This window comes from Quercus lobata, chromosome 2, assembly GCF_001633185.2.
Source record: "Quercus lobata isolate SW786 chromosome 2, ValleyOak3.0 Primary Assembly, whole genome shotgun sequence".
In the NCBI taxonomy this organism is placed as follows: domain Eukaryota; kingdom Viridiplantae; phylum Streptophyta; class Magnoliopsida; order Fagales; family Fagaceae; genus Quercus; species Quercus lobata.
This window is the reverse complement of record NC_044905.1, coordinates 85902285-85929702: the sequence shown is the minus strand read 5'-3', so window position 1 is coordinate 85929702 and position 27418 is coordinate 85902285. Positions and strand designations below refer to the sequence as shown.

General features: G+C 36.9%; 2 protein-coding genes across 5 annotated transcripts; both read right to left on the bottom strand.

The window, feature by feature from the left end:
* Positions 1–9964: 9964 nt before the first annotated feature.
* On the bottom strand, positions 9965–12251 carry LOC115978422 (protein SODIUM POTASSIUM ROOT DEFECTIVE 2). Its single transcript, XM_031100438.1, has 3 exons — positions 11433–12251; positions 11235–11310; positions 9965–10363 (listed from the first exon to the last, which is right to left on the bottom strand). The coding sequence occupies exons 1-3, from the start codon at positions 11631–11633 to the stop codon at positions 10236–10238; spliced, it is 405 nt and encodes a 134-aa protein (XP_030956298.1). The 5' UTR covers positions 11634–12251; the 3' UTR covers positions 9965–10235.
* Positions 12252–17019: 4768 nt separating this feature from the next.
* LOC115976965 (protein MLN51 homolog) lies at positions 17020–24515 on the bottom strand. 4 transcript variants are annotated; one of them, XR_004088461.1, is made up of 11 exons: positions 23682–24515; positions 22489–22597; positions 22047–22312; positions 21153–21946; positions 20631–20745; positions 19467–19589; positions 18601–18656; positions 18454–18499; positions 18304–18361; positions 18152–18227; positions 17020–17412 (listed from the first exon to the last, which is right to left on the bottom strand). XR_004088461.1 is itself a non-coding variant. In XM_031098559.1 (10 exons), the coding sequence occupies exons 1-9, from the start codon at positions 24113–24115 to the stop codon at positions 18325–18327; spliced, it is 1980 nt and encodes a 659-aa protein (XP_030954419.1). In that variant the 5' UTR covers positions 24116–24515; the 3' UTR covers positions 17020–17412; positions 18304–18324. The 4 variants fall into 4 exon arrangements, 3 of the variants coding, with proteins under 3 accessions (XP_030954419.1, XP_030954421.1, XP_030954420.1); XM_031098559.1 differs by lacking the exon at positions 18152–18227; XM_031098561.1 differs by lacking the exon at positions 18152–18227 and having other exon boundaries at positions 22498–22597.
* Between the last annotated feature and the right edge of the window lie 2903 nt (positions 24516–27418).

The following is a 27418-nucleotide window of genomic DNA, read 5'->3' as shown; positions in this document are numbered from 1 at the left end:
AATTGTTATATAATAAGAGAGATATATCTGACATGCGGTCTTTATCTCTTTGAGCATTTTTTTTTTTTTTTTGAGAAACACCTATCTCTTTGAACATGAACATTCAATTTTACTGCTATGCTATCAGCACTGAGCAGCACGGATAAAGACATAAATTATCGTTGATGGGGCAGTGGCAGCCGCCCCACCCGCAGCCCATGTTGCTATAATTTTTGTTCTTATTACAGTCTTACTTTCAATTTCTTGCACTCAGGATTTTGTCGTAATATTTTTGGATTATCATTTTGCTTGCTGTAGAGGGCACTGTTTACATGCCTGGAGCCAGCAGGGCAAGTTTGATTCTAGCTATGATTTCCATTAACTGTTGCATTAGAAATGTGCATAGTATATTAGGCTGTATATATGAATCTTTTCCAAAAAGGCTGCGTGTGGTCACTATTTCAAGAGGAGCGTGTGATCACTATCTTCGGCTCACTTAAACCCTACTCTTGTATGGCATGGGACTGGTCGAGCAATAATGGAACTTACTATTACTCAAGTCTCAAACTCGTTACTCCTGAACTCGTAGGTGTTATAGATCACAAGAGTTTCTTACTATTAAGGATCCGTTTGTTATCGTTATTTAAACAACACTTTTTAGTGTTTAAATATTACACGTATTTTCGCACATTTTTTTACCTACACGTATTTTTAAAAAATACAAATAATGTTACTAGAACAACATTACCAAACGAGCTCTAAATCATACCCTCGTGGTAAATCTTTTACAAATTTTCACTTTTACTGGATTAAGTAGGCACAAAATTTGCATAAAAGACTGCACAAAACTGGGTTGAAGCACCGTTGGTCTGTGGTTGCTTACAAGGCCCGATGTTATTAATTGCGTGATTTTTTTGCTACAGGTGGTGGTCGATTTTTATTTTAAAATAATATCACAAATAGATTATACAAATTTTATATAAGCCCAACTCAAAAAACATTATCTTTGTGAAAATAATACATGACAAACAGATTATTTTAGTGGTTCTATTATATTTATATTTATGGTATGTGGTTAAAGAAAATTCATTGTTAATTAAATTCAAATAAAATACATATTTGGAACGAGTAATAAAACGTTATCTAAGAAATTTTAAGTTTTATCAACCCAGTTCTAAGTTCTAAGTTCTAACAATACACTTTTGGCATTTGGGTTCAATACTTTAATGTACTTAGTTTTCTTATTAAAAAATATATATAATAATAATTTAATATTCTTAGTTTTTGTCATTTTTCTTGGGTACTCAAATAATTTTTTTTCCCTAGGTTTTTTTTTTTGTTGATCTTTGGGACATAAAAAATATATATATATATATAATATATATATATATATATGTGCAAAGTCACCTGAGATGTCAATATAAAAGAAAATTCAAATTTTTGAGAGATTTATTGAAATAATAGTTTCTTAAACACACACACAGTAGAATTTAAACTCATGACATCTATTTCATAATAATTGCTCATCATCAAGTTAAGATACTAATTGTAGGCACAAGATTTGAACTTCAAATTTTTTTATTTAATGACAAAATATTTTATCAATTGAGCTATCTGAAACTCATCTTAAAATGATTCTTGATTGATGTTGCTTTGTGTAGGGTAGGGCTGTCCACAGGTCGGTCCGGGTCGGGTTTGTGCCCAACCCGGAACCGACCCGTCGGAATCGGGTGGGGAAAAAATCCACCCGCCGCCGACCCGCTGAGTAATCGGGTCGGGCAGTTCAGATTATGAACGGATGGCGGGCGAGTCGATCGGAGTCGTAGATCTGAGAAGACGGCGAGAAAACGGTGAAAAAAACACAGATCCGGCGAAGAAACCCAGATTCCGGCGATAGTTTTCCAGATTCCGGCGATATTTCCCTTAGATCCGGCGAAAATCTAACTGGATTTGATGAGATTTCGCAAGATCCGGTCAAAATCTCACTGGATCTAAGGGAAATGTCGTCGGAATCTGGGTTTTTTCGCCAGATTATGGAAAATTCTCACCGGAAACTGGAAATTCTTGCCGGGATCTGGAAATTTTGGCCGAAATCTGGAAATCTTTCGGTCGGTTCGGGTTTTTCGGGTTTTAGGGGAGGAAAACCGAAACCGACCCGCCGGAATCGGTTTCTGGTGGTGAAGATCCGCCGCCGACCCGCCGGAGCAGTCGGATCGGCCGGATTCGAGTCGGTTCCGGTCGGTTTTTCCGGTGGGTCGGGTTATCGGATGAATCTGGACAGCCCTAGTGTAGGGAAGGGGGGTCTAAAATATATGTTGGGCTTTGGGCCTTGTCCGAAGAGGCTCAATAGTCCAAGGATAGATCAATAGTAAGGAATGTGTAAGACTTTGGACTTCACGAGCAAGTTATGACTATAAAGGCTAGGGGAGGTAGGCCGAGGAGGAGTATCCTCTCAGATAAATGAAGCAAAGGTCAGAAAGTGTGTCCTGTTATCCAGAGTGACATTATTTTTTCAAAAATAAAATTCAAATATTTAAGAGGGTAAAATTTTCAATAAAATAAAAATAATCTCATATCATGTGAATAAAGTTAAAAATATACTATAGATACTTAATCAATGCTCAATTTAAATTTAGTTTTTTTTAATATAAAATTTATAGGACTTTCAATTACTTAATAATATATTACTTATTAAATTTTATATGAAAGATAATATCTAATCAAAACATATAATGTTAAAAGAAAAAAATATGAGATTGAATTAATTTCTCTGGAATTTTAATTAGTTTAGTATCTATCACAAAATATGAAAACCTCACCGACTTTTTAAAGCAAAATAGAAAATGCATACATAACTATGTATGAGCATGTGTGTATATGCATATAACTTAAGTTTCATACAATTTCATTTTGGTCCTTGAAGTTGACCTCCTAGAAAAGATTTCTAGTTCCATCCCTACTTTTGTTGCCACATAACCATTTTTTTTTAGGAGAGGAGTGAGGAGCCGTGTAAATTTAGGGTTGTAAACAAGTTGAATCAAGTACTAAAAATTCATGTTTGTTCATTTAATTTTATTTTAAACATAAGCCGAGCTCAAGCTTATCACCAAATAAAATTACATGTTTAAGACTTTAAGCTTAATTCGCTTTCTTAACTAATTCTTTTCTTGTATATTGTAAAACTATGACTAAAATGGTTTATCCCTTCACAAATCTCTGAATTTTTATTACGAATAAACTATTTATATTATTAATAAACTACAAAAAAATTTGATATCATATGAATCTATTTACAAACTTATACAATTCAATCTCAAATCTATATAAGTTTTTTAGACAAATATATAATATTATATATAGTTAAATTAAGTTTTAATTATGTTTATATTCACAAACACATTATTATGTTTGAGTTTGGCTCATTTAATATTCGAGCCTAAACTTGGGCTTGAATTTGACTTGTTTGCTAAATAAACAAACATTTCAAGCGAAGCTTGAATTTTTCATGAAAAATTTGGTTCATTTACAATCCTAGGTGGGGCTCCTGACAAGAAAGACAGGAAAATGAATAAGTTAACTTAGAAGATTGACAAGGGATTTTTTAATATTCTTTTTTTGTTAGATATGTGTAAAGACTCAATTTGTAACGACCCCAAAATGATGTTGGGTTCGCACGTTAAGGGTCCAAACAACATAATTTGTAGAGCGTGGACTTGAAAGGCTAGGCCTTGGTCACCGAACGGTGGTTAATCATGGTGTTCATGGTGGACATATAGAGATGAGCTAAGGTTATCCGTGGATCTTGCCCATAAAACTTAATGTTCATATTCTTCCTTTCCTCTTCTGGGTCTCTGGTTTCCGGCCCCCTTTCTTTGGCGCATAAGCCTTCACATTATATAGCCCTTCTCGGTTAATCCTGACCCTCCATCTGTTGATCAGGCAGGTACCTACTTGAGTACCTGTCCCATCAGCCGCCTCCCCCCACTCTCTGTTAGTTGTAATAACCGAAACCACACTGTTCAGGAGTCTTTTCCCATTAATATGGCTAGGACGTTTGTGGGCGCATTTAATGCAGAGGTGACGTCTTTACCTTAGACCACCCCCACTCCGTACCCCCATGTGAATCCCACTCTACTCGCCTCTTCTTCTGGGGGCGCTTTGAAGGTTGCCTTTGACTACATGTCGCTCTTCCCTTTGAAGTCTTGGGATGCCGAGGACAGGGTCATCCTCGGCTGCATCTCTAGGCTATTTGATCTTTCACCACTTGTCCTCGGCAACTACTCTCCTCGGCACGGGCCCTGGGTCCTAATGGAAAGTGGGCCGGGTCATAAGTTCTCTGGCCCCACAATAGCCCCTCAAAATCCTGCTGTCCGGATCCTCGGTGGATAGGAGGGTTTTGATGACATCAGACCTCTATCAAAGTTTGTCAATCCTTGTCACCTATCAGTTCCCGAGACTCTTCGTCTGCTCGAGACACGTTCCTGGAGCTTTTGGAAGGTGAAACGTGTCCTCATTAAATGCGGGCGGCTCTGTGCTTCCCACGTTCAACGGCGCGATGGTGATCTGACGGTGGAGATTTCCTTGCCTTTATAGGCGGGAAAATTCGTGCAGTTACTTTCGATGGGAGGTATAAAAGATTTTTGGAACTAACTTGTCTATTCACTTTTGCACTTAAGAGTTCTAGCGCATATATCCTAGGTTCATCCAAACTTTCATCCAAATTCAAGTCTATCTCCAGCACAAAAAGCCTGTCCGAGGCACTTTTCCTCTTTTCTGTAAGTTCTCTGCCTTCACTAACTCGTGTTTTTTCTTTTCTGGGTTTATTTTTCTCTTGTTCCTCTCCTTCTCCCGTCATCCACTGAGTTTGTTTAGTAACTCTTAGAGATGGTTAAATTGAGATTGAGAAAATTGGTTGATACTGAAGAGGCGATGAAAAAGTTCATCGCCGATTATAGGATTCCCCCCAACGTGAGTTTGAGGCACTGTAAGATGGGGGAGTGGCATCTTTTGAGAAGGACGAGCGAGGTGGTAATTCTCATTCTCGCCTTCGTAGAGGGGGGTATGAGAATCCCCATGGGACCAGTAATGAAGAGTTACCTTAGGCATTTCCGATTAGCTCCCACCCAGTGCGCTGCTAATATGTTTAGGATTCTGGGTTGTGTGGATGCCTTAAACGAAAAAATGGGGCTAAGACTAACCCATCATGACGTAAATTGGTGCTACAATCTCCAAAATTTGAAGGGCAAATCCTACTACATGAAGACGAGAGACGATAGAGTTCGGCTAATCCAATGCCTCCCCGACTCCAATAAGAGGTTGAATAAGGACTTTCTTATCGTATCCGGGGAATGGCATGATGGCCTTCCATGCCCGATGGTGGAGGGAGAACCAAGTGGGGTATAGAGAGCAAACGAGTGTCAATCCTTTACGCCATTTTAATTTGGTGTGGTTCGGTTACTAACCATGTACATGCTTCTTTTTGCAGATCCAAACGCCTTTCACCGACATTTTCATCTAGTTAACCGGGTCGATTTGGAAACCATTCTTCAAGCGGCAGTTTTTGTAAATGACGAGGATGGTCAAGTCAGAGCCGCTCACAAAATCTTAGGGTACGCTCCCCTTCAGAAGTCATTTGCCGACCCAAAGCACGTGATCAGAGCTAACCGTCCTCGGCTTCCGAAAATTACAGTAGTCAAACAAGGGTTTTTGATTTCCGAAGGATCTCCTATCCCAGAGGGCATCCCATTGGTGGGCTCTTCGTCATCTCATCAAGCAGCGGAGGACGAAGGTAATTTGGGTCTGTCCGAGAAGGGTTTTGGGGCATTTGACCAAGCCGACCCATCCGAGAATCCTTCCAGTGATCTAGGTGACCCAGACTTATCTGAAACGGAACTGTTGTCAGTGGGAATATCCTTCCGAGCCGAGATGGGTCTCAAGAGAAAACCCCCGACCAGCCTATTCGACCTCATCGAGGGTCAACCGAGGAATGGTGCACAGGAAAAACCGCAATCCAGTGTTCCAACTCCCCCGTCTCAGCCTCAGCCCGTCCAGACTAGGTCCTTATCTACTAAGTCGCAGCCACAATCTCCCCGCCCCAAACTTCCTGCTTCTCCTCAATCAGCTCTGCCTCCTCGGCTGGAGCCCGTTGACTCAAAGAGAAAGAGGAGCCCTAAGGGGAAGGAACCCATGGATGGGGGAAAATCCCAATCCTCTCAAGAGGGGGATGAAGCCCCACGAGCTCCAAAACAGTTAAAGATTGGGCACCAAAGCAAGGGAAAAGGGATCGAAACCCAATCCGCCCAAAGCAAGGGGAAAGAGATCGAAGCCCAATCCGCGCCGAGTGCTTGGCTTCTTGCCCCAATGCTCCACGGGGAGCCATTGCTGGAAACCGCGTCCATGAGGGACCTTGGAGACGGCGATGGCGGTTATGTGGCCGACGCATTAGGGAGAACCATGCTGCTTCCTACTAATGTGGAAGAGTTAAAGAACATGAGGCAAGAGGTTTTCCTTAGCGTGAAGAGGTACCTAGGTATGGTAAGGCTCTTGAAACCTAAGGCTCTATCGATTTTGGCTCCCAGATTTTCATTCACAATATACTTGTCTCAATTAGCAGGCTATCCAGGCCACCTATAGGATGGAGAAAGAAGTTAAGGGGCAGAGTAAGGCCGCCGAGGATGAATGCACCAAACGCATAGATGCTGCGCGGACCCTCAAAACTTCCGAGGCTGACCTCGTGAAGGCTAGGAAGGACTTAAAGGAGGCTACCCGAGACAGGGATAGTGCCTTGGCAGGTTTGACTGGTGCCCAAAAACAGGCCGAGGAACAGACAAATCGCCTACTCGATGCCAAGGAGGAATTGCAGATAGCTAAGGAGCAGATCAGTGACTTGAAGAAGAAACTGATCATGGTTGACAATGCTAAGGGCGTGACGGAGTTTGCTTGGGACGAAGCCGTGAGAGCCAAGCAGGAGGCTGAGTTGGCCAGAAACAAGGCCGAAGCTGCTAGGGACAAGGCTGAGGAGGAGGGTTACGAGACGGGAGTAGCTGAAACCCAAGCCTCCCTTAAAGCTCAAATCCCGGGAGTATGCAGGCTATACTGCTCCCAGGTTTAGGTAGAGGTCCTCAAACGAGCTGGGGTGGAAGCTTCGTCCGACTTGTGGAAGGCGGAGAGCATATTTTATCCTTCAACCATCTGTGAGACCGCCCCCGCCAGCTCCGAGGCTATGAGCGATCCACACGAGGCAGGGGCTGCTCAATCAGAAGTTGCACAGATCATCGTCCCTCCTGGAGAGTCAACTGAAGAAGGAGAGCCTCATGTTGCGATAGAGGCACCTGGAGGCCTGAATCCCGAGATGCCTTAGGAGGTCGCCCCGTCTACAGTCAGTGCCCAGATCTCCTGTGTTGAGAAGCCAGCCATCTTGGTTCAGTCCCTTCAGGCCATTCCCCTTACTGATGTCCCCCAAGGCACCGAGGCTGATCCTGCCAAGCCTTCCCAAGAAGGGGATGTTTCCCAGGGCTCCGAGGCTAATCCCGATCAGCCTTCCCAGGATGTGGCCCAAACGAAATCGAAGAAGTAAAAAGCCCTGGCCAACCTTTGTATTTGTTTCTAATTTAATTATTTAACTAGTTTCCCTTTTGTTTTGAAAACTTTATAGTTTGCTTGCAGTTTGAACTTATTGACCACATATATGAAATTATTTTCTTCCGTTTTCCTTTAAATTACATGTTAGTTGCCCTTGCTGATACTTACTATTGTTGCGGATCTCCTGATTTCTAAACTAGTTATCTTAACACGTATGAATAGTTGTGCATATGATATATTTGGGATCATATTCCGGAATTCTTACTTACCCGAGCCCATAGGGCGTTGAACTTGTGTCTGAACATACTTCTGGGGAGATACAGGCATCATCCGAGATGTCATGTGTATTGTTTAGGCCGAGCCTGGTATCTAGATTTCCTTTAAGTAGTTGGTTTCCCCATGGGTTTGAGTCCGAGGACCAAGCAATACCTTGATTCTGTCCAAAACTTAGATTTCTTTTAAGTAGTTGATTTCCCCATAGGTTTAAGTCCGAGGACCATACAATACATTGGTTCTATCCAAAACTTAGATTTCTTTTAAGTAGTTGGTTTTCCCATAAGTTTGAGTCCGAGGACCATACAATACCTTGATTCTGTCCAAAACTTAGAATTTTCTTTAAGTAGTTGGTTTCCCCATAGGTTTGAGTCCGAGAACTATGCAATACCTTGGTTCTGTCCAAAACTTAGAATTTTCTTTAAGTAGTTGGTTTCCCCATAAGTTTGAGTCCGAGGACCATGCAATACATTGGTTCTATCCAAAACTTAGATATTTCGCTTAAGTAGTTGGTTTTCCCATAGGTTTGAGTCCGAAGACCATGCAATACCTTAGTTTTGTCCAAAACTTAGATATTTTGCTTAAGTAGTTGGGGGAATTAGCCCCTCGGCCAAGGTGTGGGACGTCGATCTGACGTTGGAAGCCCCTAGAACTATCCGCACTACTGATGCTTCGAAGCATAGCCCCTTCTGGAACTTTATATTAGGGCACAACTACGAGCTGCTGGAAGTGATGGAGGGACTTTTTCTCGATCCACCGCCTGTGCCAACGCACAAGCCTTCCCACAGACGGCGCCAATTGTAAGGACTCAATTTGTAATGACCTCAAAATGATATTGGATTCGCACGTTAAGGGCCCAAACAATATAATTTGTAGAGCGTGGGCTTGAAAGGCTGGGCCTTGGTCACCGAACAGTGGTTAATCATGGTGCTTATGGTGGACATATAGAGATGAGCTAAGGCTATCTGTGGATCTTGCCCATAAAACTTAATGTTCATATTCTTCCTTTTCCTCTTCTGGGTCTCTGGTTTCCGACCCCCTTTCTTTGGCGCATAAGCCTTCACATTATATAGTCATTCTCAGTTGATCCTGACCCTCCATCTGTTGATCAGGCAGGTACCTACTCGAGTACCTGTCCCATCAGCCATCTCCCCCCACTCTCTGTTAGTTGCAATAACCGAAACCACACTGTTCATGAGTTTTTTCCCATTAATATGGTTAGGACGTTTGTGGGTGCATTTAATGCGGAAGTGATGTCTTTATCTTGGACCACCCCCACTCCGTACCCCCATGTGAATCCCACTCTACTCGCCTCTTCTTCTGGGGGCGCTTTGGAGGCTGTCTTTGACGACATGTCGCTCTTCCCTTTGAAGTCTTGGGATGCCGAGGACAAAGTCATCCTCGGCTGCATCTCTAGGCTATTTGATCTTTCACCACTTGTCCTCGGCAACTACTCTCCTCGGCACGGGCCCTGGGTCCTAATGGAAAGTGGGTCGGATCATAAGTTCTCTGGCCCCACAATATGTGAAAAATTATTGCTATTGAGCTCTAGTATAAATGTTTGTTCATCTAAATTATCCAAAAAATAATAAATGATAAATAAGATCTATGTCATTCTCAAAGAGTCAAAGTGAAGGTCATAGAGAACATCATGAAAAAAAATCTATGCCTATTTATGTTATACTCCCCTTTTATAGAGCCCTTCATTATGGGCTATGCATATTTATGCGAGTACGCATCGTCCCTCTTGTTTGGTCTTCCAATAAATTCACTTGTTATTTTGATTTTTAAGCGTGGTTTGGAATTTTTTTTTTTTTTTTTTTTTTTGAGAAGAAGTGGTTTTGTATCATGGGATAGAGAGAAGAAAAGAGATAATTATATATTCATATTGTTATTGAGAAAATTTTAAAATAATGGTTTATATAGTTACTATATATACCAATTATATATAAAATTTGTTTACCCAGAAATTAGTCTGTAGAAATACATTTTTGAACCCTGAATTATGCATGAGGAGAGAGGTGACAATTCAATTACAAGACTCTTGACCCCTAAAAGAAAATTGTTCAACCTTTAATTTTTTTTTTTTAAATCTATATTTTTTACCGTTCATTTTGACCAAATAAAATTAAAAGCCAAATTGTAAAGGCTAATGGTTACTAGGGCACAGTACTTGAATCAAAACTGATAATATATTTGGGCTAATACTTGTTGCACACACTGTGCAACACTGCCCATATATTTGAGCTTTCATATAGGGTCACAGCTAGAGAGACCTCAATATTAGATGGGGTAGATTTTTGTTTTCCCTCTCCATAGAAAGAGAACACAAATGGGGACATCTGTATTATACAGTATGTATGAATGATAAATAATTTGGGAGTGGAAATTGATCATGTTCATCAAGATGGGGAATTCCAAAGCTCTGCGTTTTTGACCTTCGAGACACTCTCCAGCACTTCAAAAGGAAGAATGTCTCCTATAACAACCACCATCTTGGTTTCCAAGTCTACTTTGTACGAGGTCACTCCTGTTTTTGAGAAGAGGCAGAAAGCGATAAGTTCAGTTTTAGGTGAAATATATAGTACTATATACACAAGCAAAACCATACAAAATTTTATTTAGAAATATAGAGAAACAGCAAGATAAGGTTAAAAAGGGAGATTCTAACCTTTTATCAAAAATAAAAAAATAAAACGGGGGAGAAATGTTGGTCTTATTTTTGTGCATATATACAAATATGAGTATGGTATGGATAAATTTTTTCACATCTCTCTTCATAGTTTGTGAAGATGGTAAGTTGCAATTTGAGTAATATCTCTTTCACATTAATCTTTTACTTTTATTAAACATCAATTACAACATACTTTGTTAACACAAATAGTTGTGAAAAAAATTGTATCCCTAAATTTATTGAGGGGATGTTGTACATTTTGTGTACTTTCTTGTAGTAGAATTAAGCATCATGTCCTTATGATTCGAATGGTTTTTTCTTTTCTTTTTTTAATATATTTTTGCTCAGACAAAAACTGCAAAACGCACATACAAACACAGAAAACATGTTCAACGGATCGTCTTCCCCTTTTTAGATATACAACTGGGTTCATCTTTGTGAATCAGTTTTGTTCATCATTAGTTCCATTAATCCCAAAAAAAAAAAAAAAAAAGTTGAAAAAAGAAACGTAAAGGATTGTTATTAAAATTTATATGCTTGTAAAAGGGCTAAGGAGCAACATTACTAACATGTTTTAAATATATATGTAACATTAATAATTAATGTTGTTAAAGAATTGTTAAGAAATTGTCTTATAGTTTGATTAGTTTCAATCAAGGACTTGATAGCTAATCTAGTAATGCAGATATGAAGAGAGAGAGAGAGAGAGAGGACCATTTTTACATACCTTCCATCTTTGAGATATGTTTCTCAACTTTTCTTGCGCAGCCATTGCAGTGCATGGACACCCTTAGCATCACCATCTGCACAGTTCATCAACAAACTGAAAATTAATAGAACTCCAACTATATTGGATATTGCCAAATTAAACAAGTTCTTCTCTCTCAGAAGTGTAAAAGTAAGTTTAGAGAAAAAAGAGGCTCACCTTGGGTTTCAATTGAAAAGCCAAGGTTTGGTTTCCAGAAACAACATCTTTCAACCTCAGTAACTGGCTTTTATCACTTGCAATCAATGGCTTGCTCTCAAACTCATCTTGGGTTTCCGCAGAGTTCATGCAGAAGCAAGAGCTTGAGCAAGAAGTAAGACAAAAACAGTCTAACACCTTACCAAAGCTTAGCTTCCCCATTTTCAACTACAAGTTTTCACTCACTAGCTCAGACAAATCTGAAGCTACTTAAACAGAACCTCCCCTCATAAAAAATAACAACCTTCCCACCTAAATTACCTACTCAACCAACCACTTCAGTGATGTGAAGTCCGAGATGCCTAGGCAAACTAATGTGAAATATTATATACTGATAGAGAGAGACACAGAGATAGAGGGAACAGAGAAGCTAAAAAGGTCAAATATTCATTGGGAAAGACAAAAGTTGAACAGAACCCAATGAAGCCTACGTAGATTAAAAAAAAAAGCCAAGACCTTCACTTTATATATAATCAATTGGTCAAGAAATGTAGACGGTGATTCAGTAACCCAAGAGGGCACTATTAAGACTTCAACTAGACACTTCTACAATATAAAGCTTGAAAGGAAGAACTTCATGTGAGATAAGCAGTTGAGTACAAGTGTGTCTCTCATGTGATTGTTCTGTTAAATCAAATAAACCCAAAATACATTGAAAGCGAGGAAGCCTATTTCATATATTCAAGAGGTAAAGAGAGCAAGAAAAGAGAGTCAGAGTCTCCAATGGAGGAAAGAATAGAAAACTGAACTTTATGACGTGTGATGATGGCTAGCCCAAGTTTGAGGAAAAGAATATTTATAGATTGGTTTGGATATGTTATGTACTAGATAAGCATGATCATGATGCCCAAATTTTATGATGAACGAGCATGCATGAGAAAAGGACCAGTAGAAAAGATAAGAAACAAGGAATATTTGGTAACCCAACATTGAAATAATCAAACATCTGGTAGCTCTTTTCTTAACTACTTAAACCCTCTGAGATTAGAAGAAGGTAGTTTCCTGAAGTAACCTTTGGGGTGGAGTAATGGGTAGAAAATAGAATAATAATAATTGAAGACACAATGAGAGTTGAGGCTGTTGACGTATTTGTCATTGCCTTGAATATTTTAGTGGCAAATGGAAATGGGACAGGAGGCATTGAATTATTGGAGGCCATGAGCTCAGAAGAGTATTTGAATTATTAGATGATTGAATGATTCTGTTAATTAATGTACCTTTTGTCTACAGGTTGGTCCATGTGATCATAATGGTTCCTTTCTTCTAAAGGGAATGAGGAGATGAATATTTGAAAAGTTATTAGTGAAGTCATGTTAAGCACGGATTGGTCACATGACTTTAAGCTATGCAAAAATTAAAGTTGGACTGCAAGAGTCTCATGTGGGGGCATTTGAATAATATGATTCATATGAATGACCCAGCAAAAAAGAAGAGGAAAGTTCCATGTTGGATCACTACGAAGTAGCAGTACTTCTCTTGTTTTTGCTTCATGGCCAACTGTACTACACTACCCTACACATCATAGTGCATGGAGCACTTTAGTTTTATAGTCATATGGCGAAAAACTAGGTAAGTTTCAATATGATTTTTGGGGCTCAATGGCGGTGGCAACATTATGTGGCACATGGTAATTGGGTGTCCCACAAGTCACAAAATAGATCCACCATAAGAGAAAAAAAAGGGACTAACTGGAGACCAAATGAACTCCTTTTCTCGGAACTGTGGAGTGACGTCTTCCAGTAACATAATGGTAAAAATTACACGCGCATAGTATCATGGAAGAGACCATTCAGCTCTGTGCATTAGAAAACCTTTTTTTTTTTTTTTAACACAAAAAAGCATAGGAGAGAAGGGTGGCAATCCCTATACACCCAGGATAACACGAAGGGAAATAAACACCAACGTGCTCACTAGTGGAAATTAGGAGAACTCAATCCTAAAACCAAAGTCGTATTAGCTTAGAACCTGACCACTAGACCACCTACCTTATTTAATTCATTAGAAAACATTGTAGTCATGGCTCCACGTCTCTAACAAATAAACTATACCTGCATTTGCACTCAGCTTTCTAGTTGATGGTGCTTTTATAAGTTCTCGTTGCACTCTTAGTAGCCAAAGGTATAACTTATCAATAAAACAATATGCTATTAAGAAAATTTTGAGGAAAATTTGTGCCCAATCAACACAAATAAATAAATAAATAATATATATATATATACACACTGTTATTGAAATGATTAGGAATCAGTAATAAGAAATTAATGCGACTTTGAATTATGTATAGAACACTGTACCTCTTTAATCTAATTGTAATTGTCATCATTCCAAAGAGTTTGTTTCCAAGTTATAGGTGATTCAACTCCATGATACAAGAAAGCCACCGACTGTAGACAGCAATTCTGAAGATTTCTATCTTTTACAAAATAGTGTGTTTGACTCTATTTCAAGCCCTTAATTTATAGACAACGAAGAATTCCAATATATTGAAACATCATGATACTATATATTTGAATTACCTATTTTGTAAAAATTTTGAATCCTATCTGGTTGCACTTTGTTATAATTCATACCTCCTCATAAAATATTTATCTTTAAAAAGTTCGTTATTTATGATTAGAAAATAACTTCACATTGCATCTCATCTTATATTTAATTAAGGGGATAACACATTGTATGTTTTCATAAACTGAAATCGTGAGTCACGATTTCTGTTAAAGTCCGAAACACACAAAGCGATGAAAAATCACACGTCACACCGCGTGTCCGTGTACCAACTACCAAGTATGGCACACAAAAGCCTCACACGCCATGTCCAAGTGCCCAGTGGCTGAACTTTCATTTTCTCGAGGGCATTAATAAAAGTGTTGTTTAAAAAATAAAAATAAAAATTGGGGAGGGTGTTAATCGTTGTTGGTTTACTTTTTGCTCTGCCAATTATAATTTACATTATATATATATTTTACTTTTCTTATAAAATAAACTAAAGTTTAAAGTTTTATAATAAAAATAAAAAAATTAAACACATGACATATCACAATTAGTGGAGCACAAGGGAGCGTTTGGTTCGCTGTGATGTGCATGTAGTGCACATTACAATGATGTGAAATTAAAGTTTTTGGTTTATTTTATTTTTTCTAATATTATCATAATTTAAAATTATAAAATATATCACATCACATTTCTAAACAATGTAATGTTGTATTTTTGTATTGAGATTTAATTAATGTAAGATTATAATAATGTAATATTACTGTATAATTAATATGTGAATGGCTTTTTGTTTTTACTTTTTAGATAACTAGATATGAGAGAGGGTATGATGTTTGAACCACGTAGATAAGGCAATGTATCTAGGGATGGCAATTTTTTCCCGCCTCGCTTAACCCGTCCCACCCCGCTTCGCCCTGCACGGGTTTTCCCTGCCCAGCAAGGGTAGTGGGGCGGGCATGGGGCAAGATTTTAGCCTTGCACCACGGGGCAGGGCGGAGATGAGTTTAGACTTTTTAGACCCGTCCCGCCCCACATTACCAAGGGTTATTGTAAATTTTTCATACCCTAAAACCCTACTATTTAAACAAACATATTAATATTAGCATATTTTATTCTACCCAATGTGATTCTCTGTCTTTATTTTGTTATGTGTTATAATATGAGATTTTTATTTTATTTTTATGATTGTCTTGTTAAACACTTAAATATATTATTCAATTTTTTCTAAAAATTGATTTGATGGGATAAATTTGTAATTTCAAGTATATTTTTATTAATGAAATAAGTTTCATTAAAAAAATTGTACTAGTTGTAGAGCAAATTAACAAAAAGTAGAGTTTTAAGGGACAGGGCGGGGCTTCGCGAGGCCCCAAGGGGTGGGGATGGAGTGAGAAAGTATTCCCCGTCATGCGGGGCAGGGCGGAGATGGGGCAAGACAAAACCATACGAGGCGGGGATGAAGACCCCATCCTTCGGGCCCGCCCCGCCCCATTGCCATCTCTTTACGTATCCTCTCAACAAAAAAGGAAAAAGAAAAAGAAAGATAAGGCATCATAAAGGATATTATAATTGCCATTGAGCAATTACCTGAACCCTTGCCTCATACTGTTGTGAAATCTTAGGATCAAGATGATTATTTCCATTGTTATAGTTTAGTTTTTTTTTTTTTTTTTTGAAGGTCATTGTTATAGTTGAATATCTACCCTAAGACCAATGATACTATCAACAAATACAAATCGTTTATATCACTTTTTGTGTTTCACTTTATGATCAACCAATTATAGCTTGTCTTGTATTCTTTTTATTTTCTTTCTAAAATAACTAAATTTAAAATATAAAATCATAACACCATGTATGCTGTGGGACTTCAAATTTACCATACGCCACATTATAAAAAGAAAACAGTTTACAAAATCATACTTTATTTTTACGGTTAACTTCAAATTGATAAGATTTAAGTTAATGGCTCAAACTCAAAAGTGACAATAAACCCTAGTGTGGGGGGTTTTAGCGGTCAAGCACCTCATTCACGTCTCTTTTAGCGCTTAAATTCAAGCCATGCAAGACTCGTGAGCATTGGGGCCATAGGCTAATGAGGGAATCATGTGGTATACCCTGTTAAGTGGGAAATGACTTGCCCACAGAATCCTACCTTTTTTTTTATTAAATATCCCCATAAAGTGGCAATAGCTTGATATAACTCTATATATTTTTTCATCCAATTTTTTTTTTTTTCCTTTCATATAAAGTAATAAAATCATAACTTGTGAGTTATGACAACAATCTTAGTAACTATAAATGTAGTTTAGAATATATATAAATCATTCCTATTGTATAAAATAATATTGTACATTCCCTCAAAGAATATCTAAATCTGTCCAGAGTCTTGTAGATTAATTGGCATTTCTTCAACTAAGACATACAGGATATAAATCTCTCATCCTCAACTATCAAACTAAATCAAATTAAAAAGAAAGAGAAATTCTATGATGTTTATTGGGGTTTGTCCCATGAGAATAATTTTCTATTAACGGCCATTGTCATTACGTCTCTAACTTAACCCTATTGGAAGTCTAATTTGTAATTATAGTTCAGTCTGAATTTGGACAGCACACTAATCACACATCAAAACTTAAGTACTGAAAGCAAACAGAAAATAGTGCATAATGCTTCTGTAAGCAATTTATTTTAATATAAAAAATTTATTTTTGGAAAAGAACCAGTATTATCAATCATGCATAATGTAGCACCCCGCCATGTTGATAAAAACTAAAAAGAATGAAGACAACCAGATACCATTGTTCAATAGAAGTCGGTAGATTAAATAACTAATATTTAAGAGCTAAAGCATCCGACAATCTGGCCCAAGATAATTACGATTTAATCGAACTTCACTTATTATCATTTTTTTTAATGTATCACACGGTTTATTCATCCCCTAGTCCCATATGGCCATATCTAATAAAGTTGATAGCAAGCTGGATTAGCTGCCAATGCCATCACAAATATTAACAAATGTAACTTAGCCACATTCATGCACAAGTTTCACACTCAAATGTCAAAAAATCATACTTTTTGCATATATGAATCTTAAGCACCAAAACAAAACATTAATGCGGTGACAGCATCAGCAAGTTCTAACGCAATTTCAAGTAACAACTGTATAGTCTGCTCTTTTTCTCTCTTTTCTAAATTCTAATACGCTTTCATATCAATCTGGGGGCAAAAGGGTGAAGGAGATCTTAGAAAGGGAATAAGCACTAGAGCAGAATCATAATTTTGCACATAGTCCAAATCTTTCCAAGCATTTTTAGGCCTTAAATCCATATTCGCTGTACAGGGAACACTAACCCAAGGATTTGCCATGTATATATGAAGATAAAGTTGCTCGCCAATTCAACAATGGTTCGACTCAATTAACTGCATCATGGTCTAGGCATTTCTTGTAGAGCTGCATGAACAGAATAATAAAGCTTCAGGCATATGGATTGATATTTGAGTATAGGGCAAAATCTGAAAACTCTACAATTAAAAAGTTCATAGAAATCCAAAATTCAGCAATCAAGAGTTGACGTAGTTAATAGCAGGTTTCAAATAATGAAGCCCTTATAATAGGTTACCAAGCATCCAAGTCCAGAACCTTATGATATTGTTTCTTAAAAAGGAGATGGTGCACAAGAACATTTTGAGGTGTAAATACACTGATGTTGAGCCATGTCAAATGTATCACTCTAATAAATTGTACAAACGCATTAAATCTATCCAATTTTGAAAAAGCAATTATGCATTGATATTGACCTGCAGCGTTAATGAAAAACTGCTATTAAAAATTTGAACCAAGATATTTGCAGGGAAGTAGAGTGATAACACTAGCCCAAACCAGTTGGCTATAAAATTTAGGCCTAGAGACAGCCAAATTGGTGTAAAATTAACATACAAATCCTAAACATAGGATTAAAAATAAAAGAATCAAAGAATATATGGAAGAGAAAGAAATGACCAACCATCAACACAAGGGAAGCAAATTAGAAAAAACTCATTTGCACAAAAATGTATTCGTCAACACAGCACCATAACAAAAACAAATTATTTAGAACATGCTTTATAAATAGTTTCAATGGTTTAACATCTACATATAGGAAATTTCCTATAGAAGGATCAGACAAGGGACCTTAGAACAAAATGATCACCTAAAATAGTTGAAAATAAACCACAACTTGTAGCAACCAGAATTAAATATGGATGGAGATCAAGAACAGGGAGGGTCTGACACATCAGAAATTATAAGATCTTAGAAATTGACAGAAATCGATCAGTTCAATAGTAAAATAACATTACTGACCTGATTCTCAAACAATCTACTTTATTCTCTTTCCTTGTTAAAGTTCATCTCTGAATATCTGTTTGAAAGATTAAAAAAATAATAATAAGGCGCACTGTAACAAATGTCTGCATGCTCAGGCACATTCGAACACATACAAAGTCAACTTGCCTCCGAGGTTTGAAGTGTCGCTTAGAAGGTTCATCACTCAAATTTTCTGCAGTTAAACTTTTCGATATCATCCAAGAGAAGACAAGGGTGGAGCAATCCAAGAAGCATTTTTCTGCATGACCAAAAGAAAAGCATAGCAAAACTAACCACTTCTATCTGGATGCCTATTGCCCTCACTACGTTTGTTTGTGCCTGCTATATTTCTGCACAAAATATTAACAGCTCAGCTTCTATTTCAAATATAACTAACATATTCTCAAAAGAAGTTTATGTAGTTCAGTTAGATGGGGAAGGGTGCTTCAGAAGAAGGTACTCCCAATATCACCAAAATGAAAACAGCAGATCATTAAATTGTATTGAAGACATGCAATGCAATAGTTAGGTTAAAAAGAATCCAGTGGTAAATAAACTCCAAATCCAAAACTGTCATATTTGAAGATGCAAAAATGCTTATCTCCAGCACATCATGTTGCATAAACAAAAAAAAAAGTTTTATGTTTACAAAAATGGCAACAGTAATGCCTAATTTCAATGCAAACAATTATGCCCATGTTTTAGATAGAAAGAATATTTTTTATATCAATCACACATGAAAAAACAGCGACATTTTTTTTATTTTATTAATTGCACAAATCCTTGTCCAAAAACCCTTTTCATTATTAGAATGAAAACAATCCAAACAGCACTACTTTAAGCAGTTTTTTGTCCTGTCCTAGATGAATATTACTAAATCTAAATTTATTACCTCATTGACTTTAATTATTCAAGCCTTCAACAACATATTTCTCATTGTGCAAATCCATGATTGCAATCAAATTGATTCAACAATGGAAATATTTTGATAGTACATAAAAGTAACACAAGAGAACAGGTGAATCTTCAATAACAATTCAATGAGTTTCAAGCAAGAAAGAAAGAGGTTATGTGCTTGTGTGTGGATATAATGTTACAATTTTAATCTATATATTTAAAATTTAAATTCTCAGATACATGGAGCCTGCAATGCTACTGACCTAGAGACACCAACAGAAGATGACTGCCCTGGAAAATGAGCCGCGTAACCATCATCAAGAGTAACATGGGGAGAATGATATGCAGCACCAATAGTTCCAGCAGAACCTGTGAGGACTGGTAACCTGGAGAGAACACCCTCAATTCTTAGGATGCTTATACTACCATGGAAAACCCAAATAATGAACATATTAAGGTAAAATACCAAAAACCAAAAAAATTATTTTGCAACTTTTTATTCAACTCAACAAAGCTTTATAATAATTTGAAATCAAGTCAGGGATCTAATTTCAATCTCAACAAGCTATATTTGCACATAGAATTTTCGATGACATTGATGTGGTGCTACTCTGTTAAAATGAATCAAGTTTCAAATAGTTTTATCTGCAATATAAAGTTTTAGAAACATATACTATGAGCATTTTTTCCCAAGCATTAACCATATTAACTGGGAGAAAAAAATAAATGACTTAGGCACTACCAAGTAAGATGATCAACAGAAAGTTAAAAACCCTGGAAGATTACTCACCATTTTTCATTATTCTATAGTATCTTTATTAGATTTATCAAAGTTTTTCCTCCTAAACTTAATTCAAAGAATATCATACAATAGATGAAATGAAACATATGGACAACGATTCATTCTGCAAAAAATTATTCTTAGTCCTCAGCTAAATTCCCTTTTCTTGAGCATTTCAGAATGCTTGACAGAGATATCTCACACTGTATTGCAACATATTTGAAACTCTCTTTGATAACAGAAGGTAACATTTGAAGCACAATATCTTAAAATCAAATCCTAAAAAGGTAATTCAATTTTTTTTCTTTTTCATAATCTTGAAATAATGTATAAACTCAAATCAGCAAGTAATCAAAGCAAGACTCATTGATTTGTTATCTTATAAGAGGGGCTGTTCACCAAGTCACACCCACCATCATCACATGCAAATTTTTGCTGGAATAACTGGGAATGGTTTTCTTATAATTTTCAATCAAGAAGTATAATTAATAACAGAACTTCTGAATGATTATTGCTCAGTCAACAAAAACCCCAAATCCAACAAATTAGTTATTCAAAGGTCCACCTTCCAAGGGCCTCAACATGTTTGAGGCAACAACAAAGAAACTCATGAGGAATCACATTTGTAATAAGATAATAACCATACCATGTAATCTCAGAATTTCCAAATCCAACTTGGGATTGACTAACATATCCAGGGAAAGCCATACAAACAGCAGGATCAGCAAGACCACCATGATGCAGACCCCCAAATTGCAGACCTGCATTTCCAAACAGTAAAACTCAGAATATGAAAATCCATGATAACTATTAACTACTATAGAAACGTTGCCACTATCCAATGGTAGCTATATTCATAGAGGCAACTCTCTCTCTCTCTCTCTCTCTCTCTCTCTCTCTCTGCACAACTGCACCCACAAAGGAGTGTGCTGCCTTCTACTGACAATGAAATAAATATATATATATATATATATATATACAGTTAAATGATTATTGCCAGAACTACCAGGCAGGTACCCAACCGAAGTTTTACCAGTAGTAGAATACAATAAGGCTCCATGACAATACTAACTCTTATGGCTGCTACTAAGATAAGAAGACTCAACACCTCTTCTTTTGCAAGGAGGGCAGGAAACAGAAAAAAGAAAGAACAACAAAAGTGACATACCAGGCAGAAGTGATGGATTGGCAGCATTGTTATGAAGAGCAATAGTTCCATCATATTGAAAGGAACCTCTTTTGCTTGCTTGAACTGCACCGCTTTCTTTTCCAACCAACGCGACTTCTGTTTTACCTGATTTTGGTAGAGAATCCAACATTACTGGTTCAGATGAATATGGTGACCAAGACTCAGATGATGGTTGAGATCTACTTCCAGGATGCAACTGCTGAGTATAAAGTTGTACAGGAGGTTGAACTGTGCTTTCAGTGGACCTTTGTTGAACAACAAGGGGCCGTGCTTGCAGAGGATCTCTATTAACTTGATTAGAAGATGGGTTTGACTGATGAGAATTCTTTTTTGAGAGAGAGAAACTGCTTCTCTGACCCTTCAGCTGGGGAGATTCAACCATATATTTTGTACAGGCCATTGGAGACTGCAAATGCAGATTGGTCAAATAATTCTCCGCAACTGTCTGAGAGGAATCCTCAATGGAAAGCTTATCCCAGTCAAAAGAATCAGCTAAAGTTTTCCCTTGCAGAGATGTGTTGGAACATTTAGTATCATCCCATGGCACAAAAGTCGGATGATATCTATTGGTTCTTCCATGTGCATTTATTTTCTGTTTCAAAGACTCCTCGTGACTAGAAGAGCTCACAATGGTAAACAAAGGAGAAGCAGAACCCAAAGATGATGCAGAAATAAGATTCTTTGAGGCAAGTGAATCACACTGAATATTTGAAGAGTGTGATAACATTCTGGCTGAATTAGTATCAGAAGTACTTCCTCTGAACTTCCCAGAGCTAAAAAGATTGACATTAACAAAAATTAGATTTAACAATAACTTTCAATGAAAGGAGGATTTTGAATTTAAATTTATTTACTTCCAAAATTTCTATTTACCTTTCATACTTTGTTGGAGGGACTACATCGCTGCTCTTCATAAAAGGCTTAGACCTTATAGCCCCTCTTCCCCCTACAATTCTTACATGATTTCTCCACAAATCAGGTCTATACCTAACAGGTCCCCTCCCCCTTACAATTCTTAATGAATCATCTTCATTTACAAAGTTATCATGGGGTCTAGACTGGTTAGCTCTTATGTACCCATGGCCTTTGCCTTGATCCTTTATGTGTCCTTGATGATGACCCCTAGGAATCCAACTACCCTGAAAATATTGTAGAGGACGTATCATCATGGCATCTTCATAAGTGTAACTAATTTATTGAACAACACAAATTTAATATGTGTGTGCGTGTGTGTGTGTATTAATATCCCAAACCCAGATTGTATAGAATCAGGATTGAAAAAGAAAAAAAAATAAAAAATAAAAAATCATTCAACATGAAGTTCCTTAATGCGTGTTTCTGGCAGAGCCATCTGTTCAAACTTGTCATGCTTCCACTGCTGTTCATCTTGAGGCTTCCACAAGTCCACTCTACCAGGAGTACTCCTGAATCAAACAAAACTATGTTTCAACCATATATTGAACAAGCAAAAAAAAAAAATTTTGGGGTGGGGGGGAGGGTATTGAGATAATTAGAAAAGAAAAATGTGAGATATGGAGGCAAATCATGTGCATTCCTGCATCTCATACAATATCTGATGTGTCTACCTCTGTATTTTATAAAATGATTCCAATCATTCTTATTGCAGTCAACATTTACAACCAAATAAAACAAATGTGCTAATCTCATTGTTCAAGGAATGTAGGATTAAAAAATACATCAGTAAAAGAGGCATACATGTCAAAGCAATGCCAAAGGCACAACCTTATTAAGCATTAAGTTTAACAGGTCACTTCACATAAAAGCAGAGATCATCTTACTCCAAAAAATCCACATGGCCGCCTTTAAATTTCCAAAATCATATTTGATAAGAGAAAACTCAGGGCCAACTACATCGTAAATTTCATCAACTTAAGAAAGTGAGGCAGAATGTATAAACAAATGACAAAAAAATTGCACTGCAACTGAATATAAGTAGTGTTCCAGCCTTTGGCCAGACTATTCCACTCCCAGCCCTTAAGACACCCTGAAAACTCCATGGACCGATAGTGTGGTGGATGAAACTTGGGACCTCTGGATTGACAAAACCCCAAGTCTTTCGAGTCCACCAACCACGTGTCCTCAAAGGAACTGGCTGTCACGTCCATTAACTTAAGTGAACACATTATTATATCACAATTACTTAATTAGACGCATAAACTGCTTTCTCATCAGAGCAATCAACAATCCCTTGTATCACAACATTATATATGTATATATATATGCATATAATTTGGAAATTAAAAAGAAAAAGAAACTCCAAATTACCAACAATGATAAAAGTTATAATTACTTGTAAGGTTGTAACGATTCCAAATAATCCCTTCAAATAAAGTGTTCTAAAGTCTAAACCCTACTACAACCTCCACCACCAACAACAACAACAACTCTGTATCAACCAGAGTGAAAAGTAAATGATCCAAATAACGAAATAACACTAACATAAAATTACATACACACAAATATTCATATATTCAAAGTAAAGATTACTTGGAGTACCAATGGCGGCCACGGCGTTTGCCTCCAAACCTATCGTCGTGCATGTAAAACTTTCCCACTCTCGGAACATCAAGAACCTCCTCTCTTTCCTGGTTCACAACCACCACCTCCGAAACCCTACCTTCATCTTCATCACCAACACTACCTTGCGCTTCACACTCCTCCACCTCAACTTCTTCCATTTCTTCTCCAACCTCGTCTCCATAAGACTCTTGGTCATAGTACTCTGGAGCTCCATCAAGACCGTCCGATCCATCTTCGCCGCCAATCCTAACCACCCGAAAACTCTCTATACCTTCCTTCTCGCTCTCATCTTCGTCACTCGCTTCTCTTCTCCGCGCTGCCCACTGCAACGCCGCCTCCGAATCGCTCTCGTACTCTGCTTCCTCTTCTTCTTGCACTTTCTTTTCTTCCATACCAGCCATTGATTCCTATTTCTAAATTCCTAGTCTCTAATCAAACCCTAAAAAATTCCAAGAATCCATTTCCAAAACACACAGTATTTTATTTTTCCCTCGCTTCTTAGTTAAAGCAATTTTTGAATTTCCATGAGTTTTTAGAGCAGATGCAGAGAGCTTGGTGAGAGCTCTCTGAGAGTGAGAGTTTTTTTTTTTTGGTTGTGTTTTTCTTGTTTGGTTCTTGATTTGCTGTTACTGTGCAGAGCTTGTTTACGAAGGAAGCGAAGGGCGCGAGAGTTTCAGTGTTTTATTTTTGTCTGTTGCTAACCGGAGAGAAATGAATCTCTGCTGCGCCGTAAAATGTACAATGAGTTCTGTTTTGGCAACAACGAAAAAGGTGCTTGCCAGCTCAGCGTTTACGAGGAGATTCTAGGCCCATCAAAAGCTTAATGGGTCCCATGCTCCCATTTGTTTGTATTATGCCGTACGCCCAATTGTACGTACAGTATTTTTCTTTTTTGATAATCAACAGTAGTGGGTTTTGTTTTACGTGAATACGGGGGATTTGGGCCAAACATGTGGGGAGGGGAGAGAGTCGGCTGGCCCGGAAGTCGCAACAATACTGCAAAGTCTGCAATTATATTTTGGGAAAATTGGGCTTTCGCCCTTTATTTTTAAAATATCCTGCAATATTATATAAGTCAGTGTCCCTATTTTGGAACTAAATTTTTTAAAAATTAAGTTTTTTATAGAACTTGATTTTTTCAAACTATATAGGTCCTTGTCCCTATTTTGGAACTCTATTTTTTGATAGTTTTTCATAGAACTCGATTTTACTGTTGTCAAGTTACATGTCATTTTTGCCATGCTAGACCCAAAAAAAAAAAAAAATCCAACTAGAACTTGATTTTACTAAAATCGAGTTCCTCATAAAATTTTCAAATCATAACTCAATATTAAAAAGGCTGAGTTCTTCGCAATTTTTGATTTGTAACTCGATATTATCAAGTTATACTGGATTTTTATCTCATGTCCAGACCACACAAAAACAAAATAAAAACAATATATAGAAAACAATTTTGGCTTTCTAATGCTATGATCTAATCTTAAAACCAAAACACCAAAATCAACAGCACTATCAAATTATTCGAAACCATCATAATCAGAACCATCATCCAATACATTAGAACCATAATCAAATACAAGAAACTCATATCAAATACATTGGAACCATCATTCAAGCACCGCGAAACCCATAATCAAATACACAAATCCCACGAAACCCTAACATTCAAAGCGAAAAACCCAAAACCAATCCAAAAAACTCAGAGTAAAAATTGGGAAAAGGAGTCACACCTAGACAAAAACAACAAACATATATCGCAGACAATGACAGCTCCAGAAATTTTGTTTAGGGAGGTCACTACAAAATTTTAATAAAAAGAGAACTTGAATATATTGAGTTATCGAAAAAATAATAATAATACATAAAGTTTTACAATTTTATTCTACAAGTTTCAAATTTTGAATGTTACATGATAGTTCATTATGAATATCTATTGCCAATGTGGATAGTTCATTATGAATATCTATTGCCAATGTGGGTAATTATGAGTCTATGATCATTTTATTTTTTTAAGTTTGTCTAACATTTTTATCTTTATACAGTTGTTATTATCTATTTGACTTTGTTTTCATCAAAATATTTTAGACCAAAAGACTAATTTTAACTCATTGGCTTTATATTAATTATTAACGCACACAATCACACTCATTCATACATAAATTATACATACACTATGTGTCTTCTTAACCAGTTAAATGCTTGAACAATCTTTTTTTTTCTTTTTTTCTTTTTTTCTTTTTATACAAGAGAGAAATTCTACTATAGTTTAATCTAAGTGTACATGTGTGTGAAGCTCCATCTTAGAGACTTGAACCCCGACCCTTACCCCTCACACCCACACCTTACAAACACTTATACTTGTAGAGTGACATCTCACTAAGGGCGTGCAGTGGCAATGCTTGAACAATCATTAACTTTACAATTGTTTTCTTGAATTTTACTAACTTTATTACAAAAAGTTATTATAATATGATAACAATACACACACATGTAAAAAAAATAAATAAATAAAAAAACCATCTCTATTTCTTAATTATTAAATTATATAAAATTATATTATATTTATATTGTACATACAAACATCCACACACATCATAATTTACACAAATACATAACATTATAACAAAAAGTAATGTACACAATCAATATTAAACACACTCACACACATATAATATAAATTTATAAAAAAGAATTACACTTACAATTCACAAACACTTACTCTTTATTCGGTTTCTAAAAAAAAAAAAAAAAAAAAGAAAACTTACTCTTTATTCTTAAAGTCGAAAATACTTATAATAAAGATGTGCAAAATTCAAGTCAGAGTATGCAAAAATAAATATTTTTAAAAATAAATTAAAGTATGAAGCTAATTTATATATATAGTTTTTTCTTTTGAAGTCAGGGGGTTCATTTGAACCCCCTGAATATGCTTTAGCGCCGCCCCTGATTGCAGAACACATAAAAACAAAATAAAAACAATATCGCCAAATACATTACCTTGAGCGAGGGAGAGTGAACAGAGGGTTGGGGATTTCAATTTTGGTTTAGGGATTTCGGGGAGATAGTAGAGGGATGAGATTAGAGATACTAGAGTTCCGATGCGACTGAAGGAGACAGTGAGGGAGATAAGCAGCTGAAGCAGAGAATGGACCTTGGGTCTACAATATCGTGTTACACTTTCAAATCTATTTTTTTTTATAACATAGAACAACATAGAACTCGGTGGTATTTTAAATAGTGAGTTTGAATGGAGTTCCAACTGGAATTTTTAGATGGGAAAAGCCATGTCAGATTGTCCACCATGGCAACAAATTTGCATAACTCGACAACCATGAAATCAAGTTATTCTTGGAACTTGATTTTTTAAAAATTGACTTCCAAAATAGGGACATGTACCTAAATAATTTCAAAACAATGGCATATTGCTAGATATTTTAAAAATAAAGGGCAAAAGCCCAATTTCCCCATTATATTTCACCTAGGGCTGTCCAACCATGAGCCCGTGAGCCAAACTGTAGTTCAACCTATCCAACTAATGGTGGATGGTGGTGGGTCTTTGCCAAGAACAATCCAACAATCATGGGTCGAGTGGTGGTTCTCATTACGTGAAACCAACTCCAACAAATCCAATCGAAAACCACTATTAAACATACTTCATCGTGCTCCGCCGATATATTGGTTTCTTTGATAGATGTGATGAGATT

What these genes read in the sequence shown, in the direction of transcription:
- LOC115978422 (XM_031100438.1), bottom strand. Translation starts at nt 11,633, where the DNA reads ATGGGGAAGCTAAGCTTTGGTAAGGTGTTAGACTGTTTTTGTCTTACT. An exon ending in CTTTTCAATTGAAACCCAAG is followed by an intron (nt 11,311 to 11,432) that starts GTGAGCCTCTTT and finishes TGAACTGTGCAG; the next exon opens with ATGGTGATGCTAAGGGTGTC. An exon ending in ACATATCTCAAAGATGGAAG is followed by an intron (nt 10,364 to 11,234) that starts GTATGTAAAAAT and finishes TCTCAAAAACAG; the next exon opens with GAGTGACCTCGTACAAAGTA.
- LOC115976965 (XM_031098559.1), bottom strand. Translation starts at nt 24,115, where the DNA reads ATGGCTGGTATGGAAGAAAAGAAAGTGCAAGAAGAAGAGGAAGCAGAG. An exon ending in GGAAATTCTGAGATTACATG is followed by an intron (nt 19,590 to 20,630) that starts GTATGGTTATTA and finishes TGTTCTCTCCAG; the next exon opens with GTTACCAGTCCTCACAGGTT. An exon ending in CGACACTTCAAACCTCGGAG is followed by an intron (nt 18,362 to 18,453) that starts GCAAGTTGACTT and finishes TCTTTCAAACAG; the next exon opens with ATATTCAGAGATGAACTTTA.